General features: G+C 73.2%; 2 protein-coding genes across 2 annotated transcripts; one reads left to right on the forward strand and one right to left on the reverse strand.

Moving 5' to 3' along the window:
• Window positions 1–5,003: 5,003 nt before the first annotated feature.
• On the reverse strand, window positions 5,004–6,764 carry AURANDRAFT_19112 (hypothetical protein; the record flags this gene model as incomplete). Its single annotated transcript, XM_009034253.1, has 2 exons — window positions 5,004–5,345; window positions 5,916–6,764. 2 exons carry the CDS (start codon window positions 6,762–6,764, stop codon window positions 5,004–5,006), a joined length of 1,191 nt encoding a protein of 396 aa, XP_009032501.1.
• Window positions 6,765–7,315: 551 nt separating this feature from the next.
• AURANDRAFT_60984 (hypothetical protein) lies at window positions 7,316–16,542 on the forward strand (the record flags this gene model as incomplete). The annotated part of the gene is made up of 3 exons (XM_009034245.1): window positions 7,316–7,956; window positions 8,168–14,621; window positions 14,722–16,542. The coding sequence occupies 3 exons, from the start codon at window positions 7,316–7,318 to the stop codon at window positions 16,540–16,542; spliced, it is 8,916 nt and encodes a 2,971-aa protein (XP_009032493.1).
• Window positions 16,543–16,623: the final 81 nt, after the last annotated feature.

Genomic DNA, 16,623 nt, shown 5'->3' on the forward strand with positions numbered 1-16,623 from the left:
CCCCCCCCACCCGCGGCCCCGCCCCCCGACCCCGACGACTGCGCGCCCCGCCTAATTTCCCACATCGCGGGCTCCCGATCGGGGCTGCGCCCTCCCCGCGGTCGTCTCCCGCGCCGCCTGGACGCAGTAGGTCGCGGCCTGGTCCAAGAGCATGTCCTCGCAGGTGCGCGCGAGCTGCGCGGGGTCCCAGGCGCGGCCCTCGTCGGCCATGACGTCCCAGAGGAACCGGCCCTCGCTCCGCAGCGCGAGCGCCGTCTGGATCCAGCCGTTCGTCCAGCCGTTGTCCGTCACCCAGGGCCCGTAGCCCCCCGGGTCGGAGTCGCCCGCCCAGTACTCCCAGCGATGATGGCGCCTTGACATCAATTTGGGGGTCGAAAGGTGCATTCCATACGGTTGAATAGGGATCCCTAGTATCTGATGCTCATTGCCATCGGGGGGCGAAAGGGCGCGATGGGGGCAGCAGCACGAAAGTTAGCGACACAGCGGCGGGTGGGGCAGCAGCATGAAAGTTAGCGACACAGCGGCGGGTGGGGCGGCAGCATGAAAGTGAGCGACACAGCGGCGGCGGGCAGGAAAAAGGCCGCGCCGCGCTGCGCCGCCGCGACGCTGCTCCTGCCGTCGCTCCTTTTCGCCGTCCTCCTCGCGATGTACGCCACCGGCACGCCGTTGATCAGCAAGCGGGCGCACGTGGGCATGGACTTGGACTGCGGCGACGCGCCCGGGCCGTTCTCCGAGACGCTGCCGAACGCGCTGTTCATCGGCGACTCCATCGCCAACGGCTACGGCCCGCGGCTCCTGGAGCTGCTCGACGGCGAGGTCGCGCTGCAGCACTGCGGCGGCGTCGACTCGCTCGCGGACGTGAACGGCGGGAACACGCGGAAGGGGCTGCGCTGCCTCGACGCCTGGCTGGGCGCCGGGACCTGGGATCTCGTCCACTTCAACCACGGCCTCTGGGACATGGTGGACCGCGAGCACACGCGGTGGTGGCGCGCGTTCCCCGCGGTGAAGAAGAAGACGTGGCGCGAGCAGATGGCCGTGCCCCTCGACGAGTACCAGCGGAACATCGAAACGTACGTCGACATCCTGAACGCGAGCGCCCGCAGGATCATGTTCGCGACGACGACGCCGGTCCCGCGCTGCGTCCCCGACTGCACGAACAAGCACAAGCGGTCCAACGAGAAGACGCTCCAATACAACGCCGCCGCGCTCGCCGCGCTGCCGGCGGGCGTCCTCGTCGACGACATCTACGCCGCCGCCGTCGGCTACTGCGGCGACCCGTTCCCGTCGAACGGCTGCGCCGCGGTGCCGACGCTCGCGAAGGGCGATATCCACTTCACGGACGCCGGCTCCGCGAACCTCGCCATCAACGTGAGCCGGGCGATACGGCGCGCGCTCGGTATAACGCGATGACAGCGCGATGTAGGACGCCCGAGGGAGGCGGCGCGTTGCGACGGCGAACGCGAGCGCGAAAACGACGGATCCAGCTACTAGTACTCAAGTAGCTACTCGGCGACCGGCGTCGGACTCGATGGAGGCGACGAGGATGTAGCGAAGTATTACATTCTGCGGCTCCCTCCACCTTAAAATAGATAATGATAATTACATAGCGGTCCCCGGGCCCGGTCCCAGTTAATAATTCTAAGTACTTCAACTTCTTCCGTCCGAGACCTATCGGCCGTGTGTGCTCTTGGGCATGCGGCCGGGCCGCCTCTCCGACGCAAAATCCCCAATAACCCGTGGGCCTTCGGCCCCTGCTGGGGGGCAGCCCCCCACCTACTTCGACTTCTTCCGTCCGAGACCTATAGGCCGCGTGTGCTCTTGTGCACGCGGCTTCTCCGACGCTAAATACGCAATAATAATAATAACAATACTAATAATAATAATAAGTCAGATAATTACTAGCCTGATGAGATCTACAGTATCCTAGTAGGGGAAACAAGACGCCTACGGCATCTTGCCCCTGCCGGGGGGGCTTGCCTGCGGCGCGGCGAGAGCGCGCCCTTCGGGCGCGCTCGCGCGAGCTGAGCCACTCATTCCCGTGTCAATGCTTCCCTCTGCACCGCTCGCGCGACGACAGCCATTTAATTTCCGTACGGCGGGGGAACCGGCACGCACAACTCACGCATATATATATGGACGAGCTGAAACTTTTGCGATCGCATTCATCAAGGTCGGCCCCGGGGGCAGCCTCGTCGATTTTTGTCGACGACGATGCTCGACGTCGTCGCCTGGCTCGCCCAGTCCGGGAGCGCATTCGTGCTCAAGGTTGCCTCTTCCATCGACGACGTCGTCTGGTTCGCCGCGTTCCTCCACGGCCAGCTCAGCGTCCGCGAGCGCGTCAAAAACGCCGCGGTCTACGCCGCTGTGTGCCTGGCCCAGACGGTCCTCGCCTGGGTCATCGCCACGTCCGGCGCCGCGGCCGTGGACAGGCTCACGCACGGCGGCCTCCCGGGCTTCTCCACGGAACGGCTCCTCACGCTCGTGGCGGCGCTGGGCCTCTCCGCGTATTCCCTCAAACTGCTCGTCGAGGAGCTGTCCGAGCGCTACGGCGGCGGCGACGGGGACGCCGTCCCGCTGGGGGAGCTCGTCAAGCGCGTCTCGAGCGACGTCGCCGCCAAGGCCGCGGCGGCGCCGCGGCGGCTCCTCGCGCGCGACGACGGCTTCATCGGCGTCTCCGTCGTCGACGACGACGACGGCGACGGCGGCGGCGCGGGCGAGGCCGCCGTCGGGACCGCCGTCGAGACCGTCGTCGACGACGACGACGGCGACGGCGGCGGCGCGGGCGAGGCCGCCGTCGGGACCGCCGTCGAGACCGCCGTCGAGGCCGCCGTCGAGGCCGCCGCCGACGACGGCGCGGCGGCCGGCGCCGGCGTCGAGCTCCGCGCGCTCGAGACCGTGGACCTCGACGACGACGGCGCGCCGGCGGCCGGCGACGTCGAGGCGCCCGGCGGCGGCGCCGACGGCGCGCGGGCGACGACGACGGCGACGCTGCTCGTCGTCGCGTTCTGCGGGTCGCTCGACGACCTCACGCTCTTCGTGCCCATGCTCGCGGGCGGCGCCATCGGCCCGCTCGCGCTCCTCGCCGGCGCGGCCGCCGCGACGGCGCTCATCGTGGCGATCTGCGTCTTCCTCAACTTCTTCAGGGCGATCTCCGACCGCCTCGCGGCCGTGCCCCTCGTGTGCGTCACGTCCGCCTTCGCGACGTTCCTCATCGCCAAGGTGGCGCTCATGCGCTGAGGGCGCGCGCGCTAACTGAGTCGCTCCGCGTCGCTGGCCCACCCCGCCTCCTCGGGCCTCGGCACGGGGCTCGCGCGCAGGGCCAGCACTGGCCGGGGGCTCCCCGGGGAGGCCACCGGGGCGCGCACTCGGGCGCGCCCCCGGAGGCCTAGGCATCTCTAGGCGTCCCCGGGCGCGCGGCCGGCCCGCGAGGCCCCACGCTCGTGGACGAGGTCCGCGGCGCGGGCCACCTTCTACTTCTCGAGCTGCCACAAGCGCAAATTGAGCCGGCCCTTCCGCTCGGCAGCCCTCGCCTCGTCGCGCCGCCGCCGCCTCCCGCGCCGCGATCCGCTCGGCGCCGCCCCGTTCGAACGCATGCGCGCCGCCGCCGCCCTCGTCGCGCTCGTCGCCGCCGCCGCCGCCTTCGCGCCGCCGGCGCGGCACCTTGCCCTCCGCCGCCCCGGCGCCGCCGCCGCCCCGGTCCGCGCGGCCGGGTCGCCGCGGCCCGCGTCCCCCCGGGGCCGCGTGGTCCTGCGCGTCGGCGAGGAGTCGGGCCTCCCGGACCCGGCCATCGCGGTCGCGGTCTTCGCGTTCCTCTTCGCCGCGTTCGCGTACACGCAGTTCGACATGGTCCAGGTCGTCAACCAGGAGGACCTCGACGGCGCCGAGGGGTCGCGCCGCGCGCGCGACGCCCTCGCGAGGAAGCGGGGCTACTTCCGCAAGTGAGGGCCCGCGGAGCCGCGGCCGTTGCGCGCGCGCGCGCCGCGTACCACGGGCGCGGGGTCCGCGTACCCAGGACCGGGTTCGCATCCGCGGGAGCGCCGCGGGCGCCCGCGCGTCGGTGCGGCGCGGGCGGCCGCGCTTGCCCGCGCTGCTCGGCCCCTGATTGAGGTAAACGCTGCCGGAAAGGCTCGGCAACTTGCCGCGGCGAGTGTGGCCGCCACACCTGCTCTGGACGCGGCCGCCGGAGGCCGCCGTCCGCGCCGTCGCGACGCTCAGCCAGGTCGCGGGGAGCACACGGATCCACGCGGCGCGCGAGGCGCTCGACAAGGCGCTCCAGAAAAAATTCTGCCGGCATGGGGCGCGTCGGGCGCTACAAGAAGGTCAAGGCCTGCGACCCCTTCGCGAAGCAGCGGCCCGGGAAGAAGCCGCGGCGGGAGTTCGACCTGCCGCCCGACGAGGACCAGACGGGCCCCCTGAAGACGGGCAAGGCGCTCCGGCGCCAGGAGCGCCGCTGGGCGCGCGAGGCCATGGGCGACTTCGGCGACGACGCGCTCGGCGAGGCGGCGCTCGCGGACGTCTCCTCGGCACCGCCGCCGCCCAGGGTCGCCATCGACCCGCGCCGCGCGAACGAGAGCCAGAAGGCCTTCGAGCGGCGGCTCAAGGACGACTCCGCGAAGCTCCTGAAGGCGCAGGCGGACCGGCACTCGTCGACGAAGGCGAAGAAGCGGGCCTACCTCAAGGACAAGAAGGCGGCGAGGAAGGGCGGCGCGCGCGACGCGGGCGCCGCCGCCGAGCGCGGCGCGCCGCCGCCGCCGGCGTTCGGCGATCGCGCCGACGCGCCGCCGGACCTGAGCGCGGACTTCACGGCCAAGCTCGAGGGCCGGGCGCAGAAGCGCAAGCGCGACGGCCGCGGCGACGGCCCGTCGAAGCGGGCGCTCAAGGCCGCGCGCGACGCGTTCGCCGCGGGCCGGACCGATGGCCTCGAGTCCTGGGAGCGCTAGGCCCCGTGTTTTCGTAAGTACGCCGCGCGACTCTTGTGGCGCCGCGCGCGACGCGCCGGCCGCTCACTTGCGCGGCGGGCCCTTGCCCTTCTTCTTCGCCGGCGCCTTCTTCTCCGGCGCGGGCCGCTTCTTCGGTGCCGCGCCCGGCTTCGGCGGGAGCACCTTGAAGAAGCTGTCCATGCGGCGCTGCGTGCGCTGGCCCTGGGCCGACGTCAGCCGCTTGAGCGCGCCCTCGACGCGCTGCTCGCCGAAGCCCATGCGCTCGACGAGGAACGCGCGGAGGCCCGCCTCGTCCGGCTTGCCCCAGCTCAGCTCCACGTCGCCGCAGGGCGTGACCTCGTGGTTGTTGAAGAGGTTCCGCGCGCCGACGTAGGCCGGCACGAACGGGCCGTCGTCCGCGTCGTCCTCGGCGGCCGGCGCCTCCGCGGCGGGCGCCTCCGCGGCCGGCGCGGCGGGCGCCTCCGCGGCCGGCACCTCGTCCTCGGGCGCCTCGGGCGTCGCCTCGGGCTTCGGGGCCTCGGGCGCCGCGGGCGCCGCGGGCTCGACGGCCGGCGCCGCGGGCGGCGACGGCGGCGCCGCGGGCTGCGAGGTGGCCGAGAAGGCGGGCTGCGAGGTGGCCGCGAAGGCGGGCGCCGCGGGCGCGTCGGCGGGCTGCGAGGTGGCCGAGAAGGCGGGCGCCGCGGGCGCGTCGGCGGGTTGCGACGTCGCCGCGAAGGCGGGCTGCGACGTCGCCGCGAAGGCGGGCTGCGACGTCGCCGCGAAGGCCGGCTGCGACGTCGCCGCGAAGGCGGGCGCCGCGGCGGGCGCGTCGGCGGGCGGCGCGGCGCCGTCGTCGCCCTCGTCCATGGCGTCGCCGCGCGCGCCGTCGTAGGCGCCGTCGTCGTCGACCTTCGTCGGCGACGGCTCCTTGGGCGCGTCGGCCTTCTTCGGCGCGGGCGCGGGCGGCGCCTTGGCGACGCGGTCCGCGGGCGGGACCCACTCGTCGGGCACGTCGCCCCTCTGCTTGGCCTTGAGGCCCTTGGCGAGGATGGCCTCGATGGAGCCGTGCTCCTTGACGAGCTTCAGCGCCGTCTTGGGCCCGACGCCGCGGATCGTCGACGTGTAGTCGCAGCCGCAGAGGATGCAGAAGTCGACGAACTCGGCGTTGGAGAGGCCGAGGCCCTCGAGGACCGCCGCGTGCGTGATCTCGAGGACCTTGTCGTCCTTGGACTTCTTCGTGAACGTCATGTTGCGGAGCTGGCGCGTGGACCCGAAGGTCAGCGCGTCCATGTCCTCCGTGCCGACGGCGTGGGCCTTGCCGCCGCGGACGAGCTCCGCGCACTGCGCCTCGGCCTCGCACGGCGCGTCGACGACGGGCACGCCCATGAGCCGCAGGAGCTGCTTGACGTCGTCGCAGTCCTTCCGCGAGACCTTGGTGAGCAGCGCGCTGTACTTGGAGATGCCCTCGGCGTCGTCGTTCTCCGTGGCCTTCTTGAGCGCGGCCTCGGCCTCCTGGCGCTTCGCCGTGCGCTTCGCGAGCTCGCCGCCCTTCATGTTCGGTGGCTTGCCGTCGAAGACGTAGACGGGGCGGACGCCCGCCTGGAGCAGGCGGATCGTGCGGTTGAACATGCCCTGGATGTGCGACGTCTGCTCGCCCTCGGCGTTCGTGAGCACGCTCGACGGCGCGCCGCCCTCGCCCTGGTGGCGGATCGCGATGAGGAACTGGTAGAGGCTCATGGACGCGTCGATGGCGACGACGCGGCCCGTGTAGCCCTCGATGACGAGCTCCTTGACGGCGCCGGGCGCGTGCTCGTTGATGACGCCCATGAGGCCCTTGATGCCCATATCTGCGACGTTGCCGGGCGTGCTTGCGGCGGCCGAGATGCGAAGAAGCAGCTTCCCAGACGCGATTCAAACCCGATGGGCGCGCGTCACCATCGACACGATATCCATTGGTTTGAGTGCCTGAGAATCGATTAAAGCAACCCGGGGTTAATTTTGACCCCCCGAGCTATGGTCACTTTTTTTTTTCACTTTTTTTTTTTTGCGCCGCGAGCCGCGGAGGGTCCAGGGGGTCCCCGGGGACCCGCCCGGGGCGTGCGCGAGCGCGGGGGGGGGCGAACGCGCGCCGACCGTCGTAATGCGCCGCGCGGTCCCGCGCGGGCGCGACACGCGGCCGTCGCACGCGCGCTAAAGCGAATTCCTCGACAACCCGCCGCGTCGCAGCGCCCTTCCCCACCCCCTGGTGCCCCGGGGGTCCGCCGGGGCGCGTAGGTGCATCGAAAAAAAAAAGTCAAAAAAAAAGTGCCAATAGCTCCCATAGCTCGAGGGGTCAAAATTAACTCCGATCTGCTTTACAGTTTCGTCGGCGAGCAGGAAGGGCAGCCATCGACGCCATGTTCCGACGCGCCGCGGCCACGTGCGTCGTCGTCGCGGCCGTCGCCGCCGCCGCGCGCGGCGCCGCCGCGGCGCCGCTCGGCGAAGGCAGCGAGGTGCTCCTCCCCGGCCCGGACTTCGCCGCGCCCGTCGGCGACGGCGACGGCGTCGCCGTGGCGGCGCGCGGCGCGGCGCCGCGGCGCCTGTCGCTCGGCGCGCTCCTGGCGCCCCTCCACGAGGCGCTCCGCGGCGTCTGGGCCGCGCCCCACGTGCTCCTGCGCGACGGCGCCGGCGCGCGCGACCGCGCGCGCGAGTCGGAGCTCGGTGCGCGGAATCGCACCGTCGGCGACTTCCTCGCCTTCCTCGAGGCCGGCCGCGTGTCCGGCGTGCTCCTCCTCGAGGCGCTGCCGCCGGGCGCCGCGCGCGCCTTCTACGACGACGCGCTCCTCGGCGGCGGCTGGTCGGGCGGCTGCGCGGCGTGCTCGGCGCACGTCTACGTGAGCCCGCCGGGGCTCTCCGCGCTCCGGAACCACACGGACGCGACGCCCGTGCGCGTCTTCCAGCTCACCGGGGCCAAGGACTGGCGCGCCTGCGCCGCGGCGCCGGCGCCGGCGCTCGCCGTGCCGCTCGACTTCGCGGCGAAGCTCGGCACGTGCGCGACGTACGACGCTGTGTGGAAATCAAATCTTCAACCCGACTTCAATGTTCGCGTATGCGACCGTTTCGACGCATGGCTTTCGGCTGTGCTTCGAGGACTCGATGAGAGCAATCGATTCGTCCAAAAATCAGCCGAATCGACTTCGATATGACCGAGCTAGAGAATTCTGAAGTTTGGTGGGGACCCCCCAAACCAGTGGTTGATTTCCACACAGGTACGACGCGGGCGAGATGGCCGACGCGACGTCGGACCGCGCGCTCGGCCTGCTCGACTGCGCCTCCTTCTCCCTCGCCGCGGGCGAATCGGTCTCGGTGCCGCGGCGCACGGTCCACGCCGCGCGCGCGGCCGCCGGCGCGCCGTCCGTGCACGTCACCGTCGGCTTCCGCGACGACGCCGCGGCGCCCGCGTGCGCGGCGCCCGGGGGCGGCGGCGGCGACGACCTGCCCGACGGCCGCCGCCTCGACTGCGTGGACAGCAACGTCGAGAGCTACGCGACGTGCTGCCCCGCCGGCACGCACCGCGCCGGCACGGGCCGCTACGACGCGGGCTACGACTGCGACGAGTCCTGCGACCTCTTCGGCGGCCTCTGCGACACGTCCTGCGACGGCTGCAACGGCTGCAGCGGCTGCCCCGCGGGGTCCTACAGCGGCGCCTGCGCGGTGGCCTGCGCGTCGTGCGCCGCGGGCACCTACCAGCCCTCGGCGTGGCAGGCGGCGTGCCTCGCGTGCCCCTCGGGCTCCTACCAGTCGAGCGCGACGAACTACGCGACGGCGTGCACGACCTGCCCCGCGGGGACCTTCGCGGCGGGCGGCGCCGCGTCGTGCTCGGCCTGCGCCGCGGGCTACTACACGGCCGGGGGCGCCGCGGAGTGCTCGAGCTGCGCCGCGGGGACCTACGCGCCGACGACGGGCTACGGAAGCTGCCTCGCCTGCCCCGCGGGCTCCTACGCGGCCGCGGCCGCCGCGTCCTGCGCGGCCTGCCCCGCCGGGACCTACTCGTCCGCCGGCGCCGCGTCGTGCTCGAGCTGCGCCGCGGGCTCCTACGCGGCCGCGGGCGCCGCGTCGTGCTCGAGCTGCGCCGCGGGGACCTACGCGCCGTCGACGGGCTACGGGAGCTGCCTCGCCTGCCCCGCGGGCCACAGCTCGCACGCGGGCGCGACGTCGTGCTACTCGTGCGCGGCGGGGACCTACGCCGCGGCCGAGGGCTCCGCGTCCTGCGCCGACTGCGCCGCGGGCTCGTCCCAGGGCGCGGACGGCCAGGCGTCCTGCGCGGCCTGCGCCGCCGGGAGCTACGCCGGCGCGTCGGGCGCGACGGCCTGCGCGGCCTGCGCCGCCGGGACCTCCTCGTCGGCCGGCGCGATCGCGTGCGGCGCGTGCGCCGCGGGCACCTACAGCCTCGCCGGGTCGCCGGCCTGCGCGACCTGCGGCGCCGACGGCCACTGGGACGTCGACGTCACGGGCGTGCCCGCGCGCGACGACTGCGCGTGCGAGGACGGCTGGACGGGCTACGACTGCGACATCGTCGAGTGCGCCGAGACGCTCCACGCCATGTCGCTGGGCCTCATGCTCGTCGAGGCGTCCTGGCCCGAGCCGACGCGGACCATGTCGAACGCGCGGGTGACGTGGGCCGCGATCCTCCGCGCGGCGGACCTGAACGCGGACGAGGTGCTCTCGGGCGACGAGCTCGCCTACGCGCTCGCCTGGAAGTCCGTCGACGTGCCCGCGGGCGTGGCCAACGTCTGGAGCCGCCAGAGCCACGAGGCGGGCCGGCCGGGGACCTGGACGCGCCTCTTCGAGGGCGACGTGTCCATCTCGGAGATGATCGCGGACCTCGTCGCGTACCGGACGACGCCGACGCTCAAGTTCGGCGCGGACACGTACGTCGACGGCGCGACGTCGCTCGCGGAGCTCGGCGTGACGTCGATGAACGCGACGTACCCCGACCCGGCGTGGGCCGAGGCCGAGTGCGCGGCGCGCGAGGACGGGTCGGGCACGACGGGCGTGACGGTCGCGTGGACGCTCCGGGCCGACATGGTCGGCGCGCTCTACCAGCAGTGCGCCTTCGTCAACGGGGCCCAGATCGGCGACGCCGGCGGCTTCTTCGACTCGCTCGTCGACGGCACGGACTGCGACGGCGGGCGCTGCGAGTTCCACGACGCGCGCGGCATCGCCGCGGGCAACCGGAAGCGCGTGCTCTGCGTCGAGGTCGACTTCTGCGCGTCGGCCGACGCCTGCGACGCCGAATCGGTGGACACGCTGCTCACGGCGACGCGCTGCGCGACGGCGCTCGCCTACGACGGCGCGCCCGCGGACGTCGTCCCCGCGCTCGAGGACTTCTGGGGCGTCACGTTCTCGTGGCTCGACACGAGCCTCGACGAGGCGGGCTTCTACGTCTTCCGCACGGCCGGCGACGAGGCGAGCGCCGCGGCGAGCCCCGTGCTCATCGCGCAGGTGCCGACGCCGAGCGCGCGCTGCGGCCGCTTCTTCAGCCCCGTGGCGTTCAACGACCGCGACACGGGCCAGAACCCGGGCACCGTCGTCCAGTACACGGTCGCCACGGTCGACGCCGCCGGCGCGGTGCTCACGGCCGCGACGGTCGAGTTCACGTCGCCCTGGCTCTCGGAGCTCGAGGTCGCCGTCGAGACGGAGAGCGAGGCGCCCGTCGAGGGCGTCACCGTCGCCATCTCCCACCTCACGAGCGAGGGCGACCGCGACGCCAAGTACGACCCCCTCGTGTCCGGCGTCACGAACGTCTTCGGCGTCTACGTCGTCGAGCTCCGGGTCACGGACTACGAGTGGCAGGCGCAGTCGCAGAACATGGTCGCGGTCTGCTCGAAGACGTCGGCGACGTCCGCGGGCGCGGTCGTCGAGCACGTCTTCGAGCCGGCGGAGCAGCGGTTCTCCCAGCGCCACTTCCGCGAGAACGTCGTCGAGATCGTCGACGAGACGTCCGTGTCCGTGACGGGCTACGTGCGCTACAACTTCACGGACGCGCCGGGCAGCGGCGGCGCCTGGGACAGCGGCTGCCCGCACCGCGACGGCGCCGCCCGCTGCTACTGCCCGCTGCCCCACAAGGCCGTCACGGTCAAGGTCGAGGACGACCAGGGCACGGTCACGGACGTCGCGCCGAACGAGGCCGGCTACTTCGCCACGGGCGTCACCTACGGCCACCGCTACAAGGTCTACCTCCAGGCCTTCGAGGGCGAGGACGGGTCCGCGACGCGGGCCCACGAGTTCCGCATGACGAGCGACGCCGGCGACCTCGCCGTCGACGCGGTCGCGGAGGGCGCCGCGCCGCTCCTCGACTTCTTCGCCGACGCGGACGTGGCGATGGAGTTCGTGCACGCGGAGTCGACGCGCCTCGACGCGCGCGTCGTCGGCGGCGACGGAGCGGCCGCCTTCGCCACGGGCCAGCTCGTCGAGGCCTACCACGGCGAGTGCGGCTTCACGCAGACGCTGCGGACGCACGAGGGCTACGCGACGGCGCTCCTGCCCGCGGCGGGCGCCTTCGACGTGACGCTCGTCGCCGGCGCGCGCGCGGAGGCGCTGCCGCCCTGCGCGTCGCTGGCGCTCGAGGACGTCGTCGACCCCTACGCGGCCGCGGCCGTCGCGTCGTGCCGCGTCGAGATGCCGCGGGGCGTCGGATCCGAGACGCGGCCCTGCTTCGACGGCGGCTTCGACTACGTCGACGAGTTCTTCGACGCCGTCGGCGACGCGGAGCGGTCCGTGACGCTCGCGGCGCTCAACGGCACGGAGACGATCACCTACGCCTTCGCGGCGAACCTCTGCGTCGAGGGCGTCGCCATCGCGCCCAAGGCGGGCACGGCGCTCCAGGCGCTCTTCGGCGCGCACGCCGGCCCGCGCGAGGTGCCGCTGCCGGGCGACGAGGCGCTCCTGCTCGTGCCGCCGCTCCCCATCGAGGGGCCCGAGGTCTACGGCTCCGCGTGCCCCGACGCGACCACGGCCATCTTCGTCGAGGACGACGAGTTCGACCTGAGCTTCGAGCTCGGCGAGTACTACCCGAACACGCTCGGCCTGCGCTGGCCCTGGGACTACTTCGAGAGCGACGGCGTCACGCGGACGGCCCAGGCCTACGTCGTGACGCAGCCCTCCGCGGCCCACGCCGTCGACGTCGCCGTCTTCGACGGCATCTCGAAGACCGACGGCGTCTCGGGCGTCTACGACGCGTCCGCGTCGGCCCACGGCTTCGTCCACGCGGTCGCCGCCGCGGACCCGAACCCCTTCGCGCCGTTCACGCTGGGCATCGAGGTCCAGTTCTCGCGCGACGTCGACGGCGCGGCGGCGACGCTGTCGCGCAGCGCCATCGTCCTCGGCGTGCTGCCGGACGACGTGCCCCAGACCTTCGCGATGACGACGGAGCCGACGCTCGTCTGGACGATCCTGCGCGACCCGCCGGGCGGCGCGTCCACGGCGACGCTGGAGCAGGGGTCCGAGGTTGGCACGTCCATGGGCATCGAGGGCATGCACAGCGGCACCTTCGAGCGCGGCGACGACTGGGGCCTGACCCAGGGCGCCGGCGCGGACCTCACGTCGGCGCTCGAGCCGCTCGGCTTCGGCGTGCAGACGTCCATCTTCCAGATCGGCTACACGACGGGCGCGGCGCACGGCGCCGTCAAGCCCATCATCGGCGTCGAGCGCGGCTCGTCGCAGAGCTTCGACTTCAGCTTCGCCTTCGACTTCGCCGTGTCGACGTCGGAGGAGCCGACGATCGCGGGCCAGGCGTCGGACCTGATCCTCGGCGGCGGCGCGAACCTGCGGGTGCTCACGGCCATCGAGATCGCGCTGGCCGGGTTCACGCTCGAGAGCGTCGCCCTCTACGAGGAGGGCGACCCCCTCTGCGTCGCCGGCAACACGACGTACGAGTGGCTGCCGACGCAGGTGACGACGTACCTGCTCACGGCCTACGAGGTCGAGCACACGATGGACCGCCTCGCGGCGCTCGACCAGACCGCGGCGACGGGCCTCGCCATCGAGAACTGGGTCGCCGTGCTGGCCAACTACCGCGCGTCGACGTTCTCGAACGCGGAGGTGCTCCAGCACACGCTCGACTTCACGCTCGACGCGATGATCGCCAAGTTCGCGGACTTCCAGGCCGAGACGGAGGGCGCGGACTCCGCCGACGACACCATGATCAGCTACCTGACGAACGGCATCGGCCGCATGGAGAGCGTGCGGTCCCAGGCGTCCTACGAGGAGATCTCGCCGAACCCCGCGTCCATGCTCCTCCACACGATCACGCACGCCTCCGAGGCCGTGTCCGACTTCAACGACGTCGACGTCGCCGAGGTCCACAAGCTCACGGATCACGTCTGGCGCCACGTCCGCGAGTCGCGCGCGAACTGCCAGGGCTCCGACGCCTTCGGCCTCGGCCGGCTCTGCGAGGACATCCCCGCGCTCGAGTCCAAGGCCGCGGTCGTCCACGAGGCCATGGGCCTGTGCGACTTCGAGAGCGACGTGCCCGCCGTGGCGGCCTTCTGCGACCCGGGCGCGGACGGCGGCTACCTCCCGCGGTCGCCACTCGACTTCCTGTCCAGCGACTCGAAGCTCGTGACCTTCTCGGGGGGGAGCGTGCTCGAGATGTCGTGGTCCATCGGCGAGACGCGCGGCCGCGAGTCGACCGTGGGCTACAGCCTCGAGGCGTCCGACGAGTACAGCGGCGAGTCCCAGTTCTGCATGGCCCTCGGCCGCCGGCTCGCGGCGGGCGACCGCGCGCGGCGCGCCGCGTTCCACGACCCGCTCGCGCGGCGCCGGCTGTCGGCGTCGATGGCGAACGTCGCCAAGAGCGCGCAGAAGGCGGCGGCGGCGGACGCCGCCGAGGCCGCGGACGCGGCCCAGGCGGCCGTGGACGCGAAGAAGGCGACGGCGGAGATGACGGGCTGCCGCCGCCTCGCGGGCCGGGACCTCGGCGCCGCGCTCGGCCAGGTCGACGCGCCCGGCGCCGCGGCCGCGGAGGGCATCGCGCGGCTCGACGCGTATCTCCGGGCGACGCTCGCGGCGCGGGCCGCGGCGGCCGAGGCCGCGCTCCGGCGGTCGCCCTGGGGCCGGCGGCGCCTCGGCATCTCCTTCGGCGTCAACTTCAACTCGTTCTCGTCCGCGTCCGTGTCCGTGAACATGGGCCGGTCGAACGCGAAGGAGCACTCGCGGAGCCACACCGTCGCCATCGCCTTCAGCGACGGCGAGCCCGGCGACTTCTTCGCCGTCAAGGTCGAGGGCGACAGCCACTACGGCACGCCCATCTTCACGACCATGGGCGGCCTGTCGAGCTGCCCCGGCGAGACGGGCACGACGAAGGTCGACGACCGCGTGACCATCGCGAAGATCGAGTACCACTGCGACCCCTCGAGCTTCGTGCCGTCCGCGGACTGCCGCGACAACCTGCCGGGGTCCACGGTCGCCGTGGGCGTCATCGTGCAGAACCTCAGCCCCGCGTGGACCGTCGTGACCTACCAGCTCATGCTCGGCGGCGACTACGCGTCCGCGGACCCCTGGTTCGACGGCATGTACCACTACACGGACGAGCGCTGCGGCCGCGAGGGCGCGTCGAACGGGCTGAACGTCGAGGTCGCCGGCGACCCGGTGCGGCCGCCCGGCTACACGCTCGACGAGATCCCCTACGGGCAGACCGAGGTGCTGCTCCTCGTGTCCGAGGTCGGCCTCGACGTCGACCGCGGCGTCGAGCGACGCGCGCGCTCCCTCGCGCGACGCGCGCGCCCGGAGGCGGCGCGCCGCGCGACGCCGCCCCTCGCAGGTCGACTGCCACGAATACGTCGACATCCCCGTCAAGGTCGTGAGCGAGTGCGAGTTCAACGGCGACACCTACCAGAACGACCCCTACCAGTACCTCACGGAGCTCGACACGTCCGGCGCGTCGTCGTCGTCGTCGGGCCTCGCGGTCGTGCACCCGGTCTGGGTCCCGGACGACCTCGCCTTCGACGAGGACACGCTCCCGGGCGGCCTCGCGGGCGACGAGGCGACGTTCAGCGTCCACTGGATCGCCGCGACCTGGGCGCCGACGCCGACGGAGCCGCCGACGACGGCCGCGCACTTTTCGGAGGCGGCCGCGGGCACGCGCGCGCCGTCGGAGAACCCGAACGTGCCGACGCTGTCGACGGCGCCGTCGCTCGCGCCCACGACGCCGTCGCCGACGAAGGCGCCGAGCAGGTCCATGGTCGCCTTCAACCTCGTCCTCGAGGTCGGCTACGAGGCCGTCGGCGCGACGGCCGCGGCGTACTGCGCCGCCTACGAGGCCGTGGGCCTCGACGCCATCCAGGAGGCGCTCGTCGCCTCGTACGTCGAGGCCGAGTTCGCCGTCGCGCTGCCCTACCCGCCCTACGCGCACTGCGACCCGCTCGCCGCCGCCGCGGCGCCGGCCGGCGGCGGCGCGAACGCGACGGCGACGGCCGTGCCGTCGCCCCGCCCCAACGCCACGGTCCACGTCGACGTCGACCTGACCATCGGCATCGTCCTCTACGCGACGGACGTCATCGACCGCGACGCGGGCGAGACCTTCGGCACCGTCGAGGCCGAGCTCAACGACATGATGGCGGCCAAGGTCGCGAGCGGCGCCTGGGACGCGGACCAGGCGGCCCACGCCGCGGGCGCGGCGGCGACGGACCCGCCGTCGCCCGCGCCGTCCGCGGGCGCGGCCGCGAACGGCACGGGCGGCCGCCGCGGCCTCCAGGCGGGCGACAGCCTCGGCGACCTCCTCGCCGGGTCGACCGTCGAGGACGTCGCCGTCGGCGCGCTCGTGACCATGTCGCCGAGCGCGACGCCGACGACGGCCGGGCCGACGGCCACGCCGACGACGGCCGAGCCGTCGCGCGCGCCGACGCGCTGGTCCCAGCTCCACGCGGGCGACGACGATCGACGGCCCTTCTACGAGGACGGCTTCCTCCTCGGCCTCATCGCCGGCGCGTTCCTGCTCGGCTGCCTCACGGCCGGCGCCGCCGTCCACGCGCTCTCGCGCCGCGCGCCCGCCGCGGCGCCGGACGCGAAGAAGCAGGTCGAGCTCCCGACGTTCGGGACGACGGCGTCGGCCGCCGCGCGCAAGTTCTCCACGGAGCAGACGGACACGGCGTCGAACCCCATGCGCGCCGGCCACCACGCGCCGTCGCCGAAGAAGCACCACGAGGCGCGGCACCACGCGTCGAAGAAGGGCTCGCACGAGCACCGGAAGAAGAGCGCCGAGCCGCCCAAGCCGCCGCACAAGACGAACCCCTTCACCGTCGCGCGCGCGGCGGCCATCTTCAAGACGCGCGGCGAGGCGAGCCACTGGGTCGAGTGCAGCGACCTCAGCAGCGGCCAGGTCTACTACTCGAACACGAAGACGGGCGAGACGACGTGGACGAAGCCCTCCGGCTACCACGGCCCGGAGGCCATCGCGCCCGGCGGCAAGGCCAAGTGGCTCGAGGCCCACGACCCCAAGAGCGGCCTGCCCTTCTACACGAATGCGGCGACGGGCGAGACGACGTGGGACCGGCCCAAGGGCGTCGAGATCAAGCCCGCGCCCGCCAAGGGCGCGAGGACGCGGACCCTCTCCGCGGACACGAAGAAGTTCGCCGACATCTAGGCGCCGCGCGCGCCCCCCCCCCCCCGTCCCCTCGCCCGCGCGCGCCGACCGCGGCGCCCCTCCCGGGGGAGGGGGGGGGGG

The sequence above is a fragment of the Aureococcus anophagefferens genome (assembly GCF_000186865.1).
Source record: "Aureococcus anophagefferens unplaced genomic scaffold AURANscaffold_1, whole genome shotgun sequence".
In the NCBI taxonomy this organism is placed as follows: Eukaryota; class Pelagophyceae; order Pelagomonadales; family Pelagomonadaceae; genus Aureococcus; species Aureococcus anophagefferens.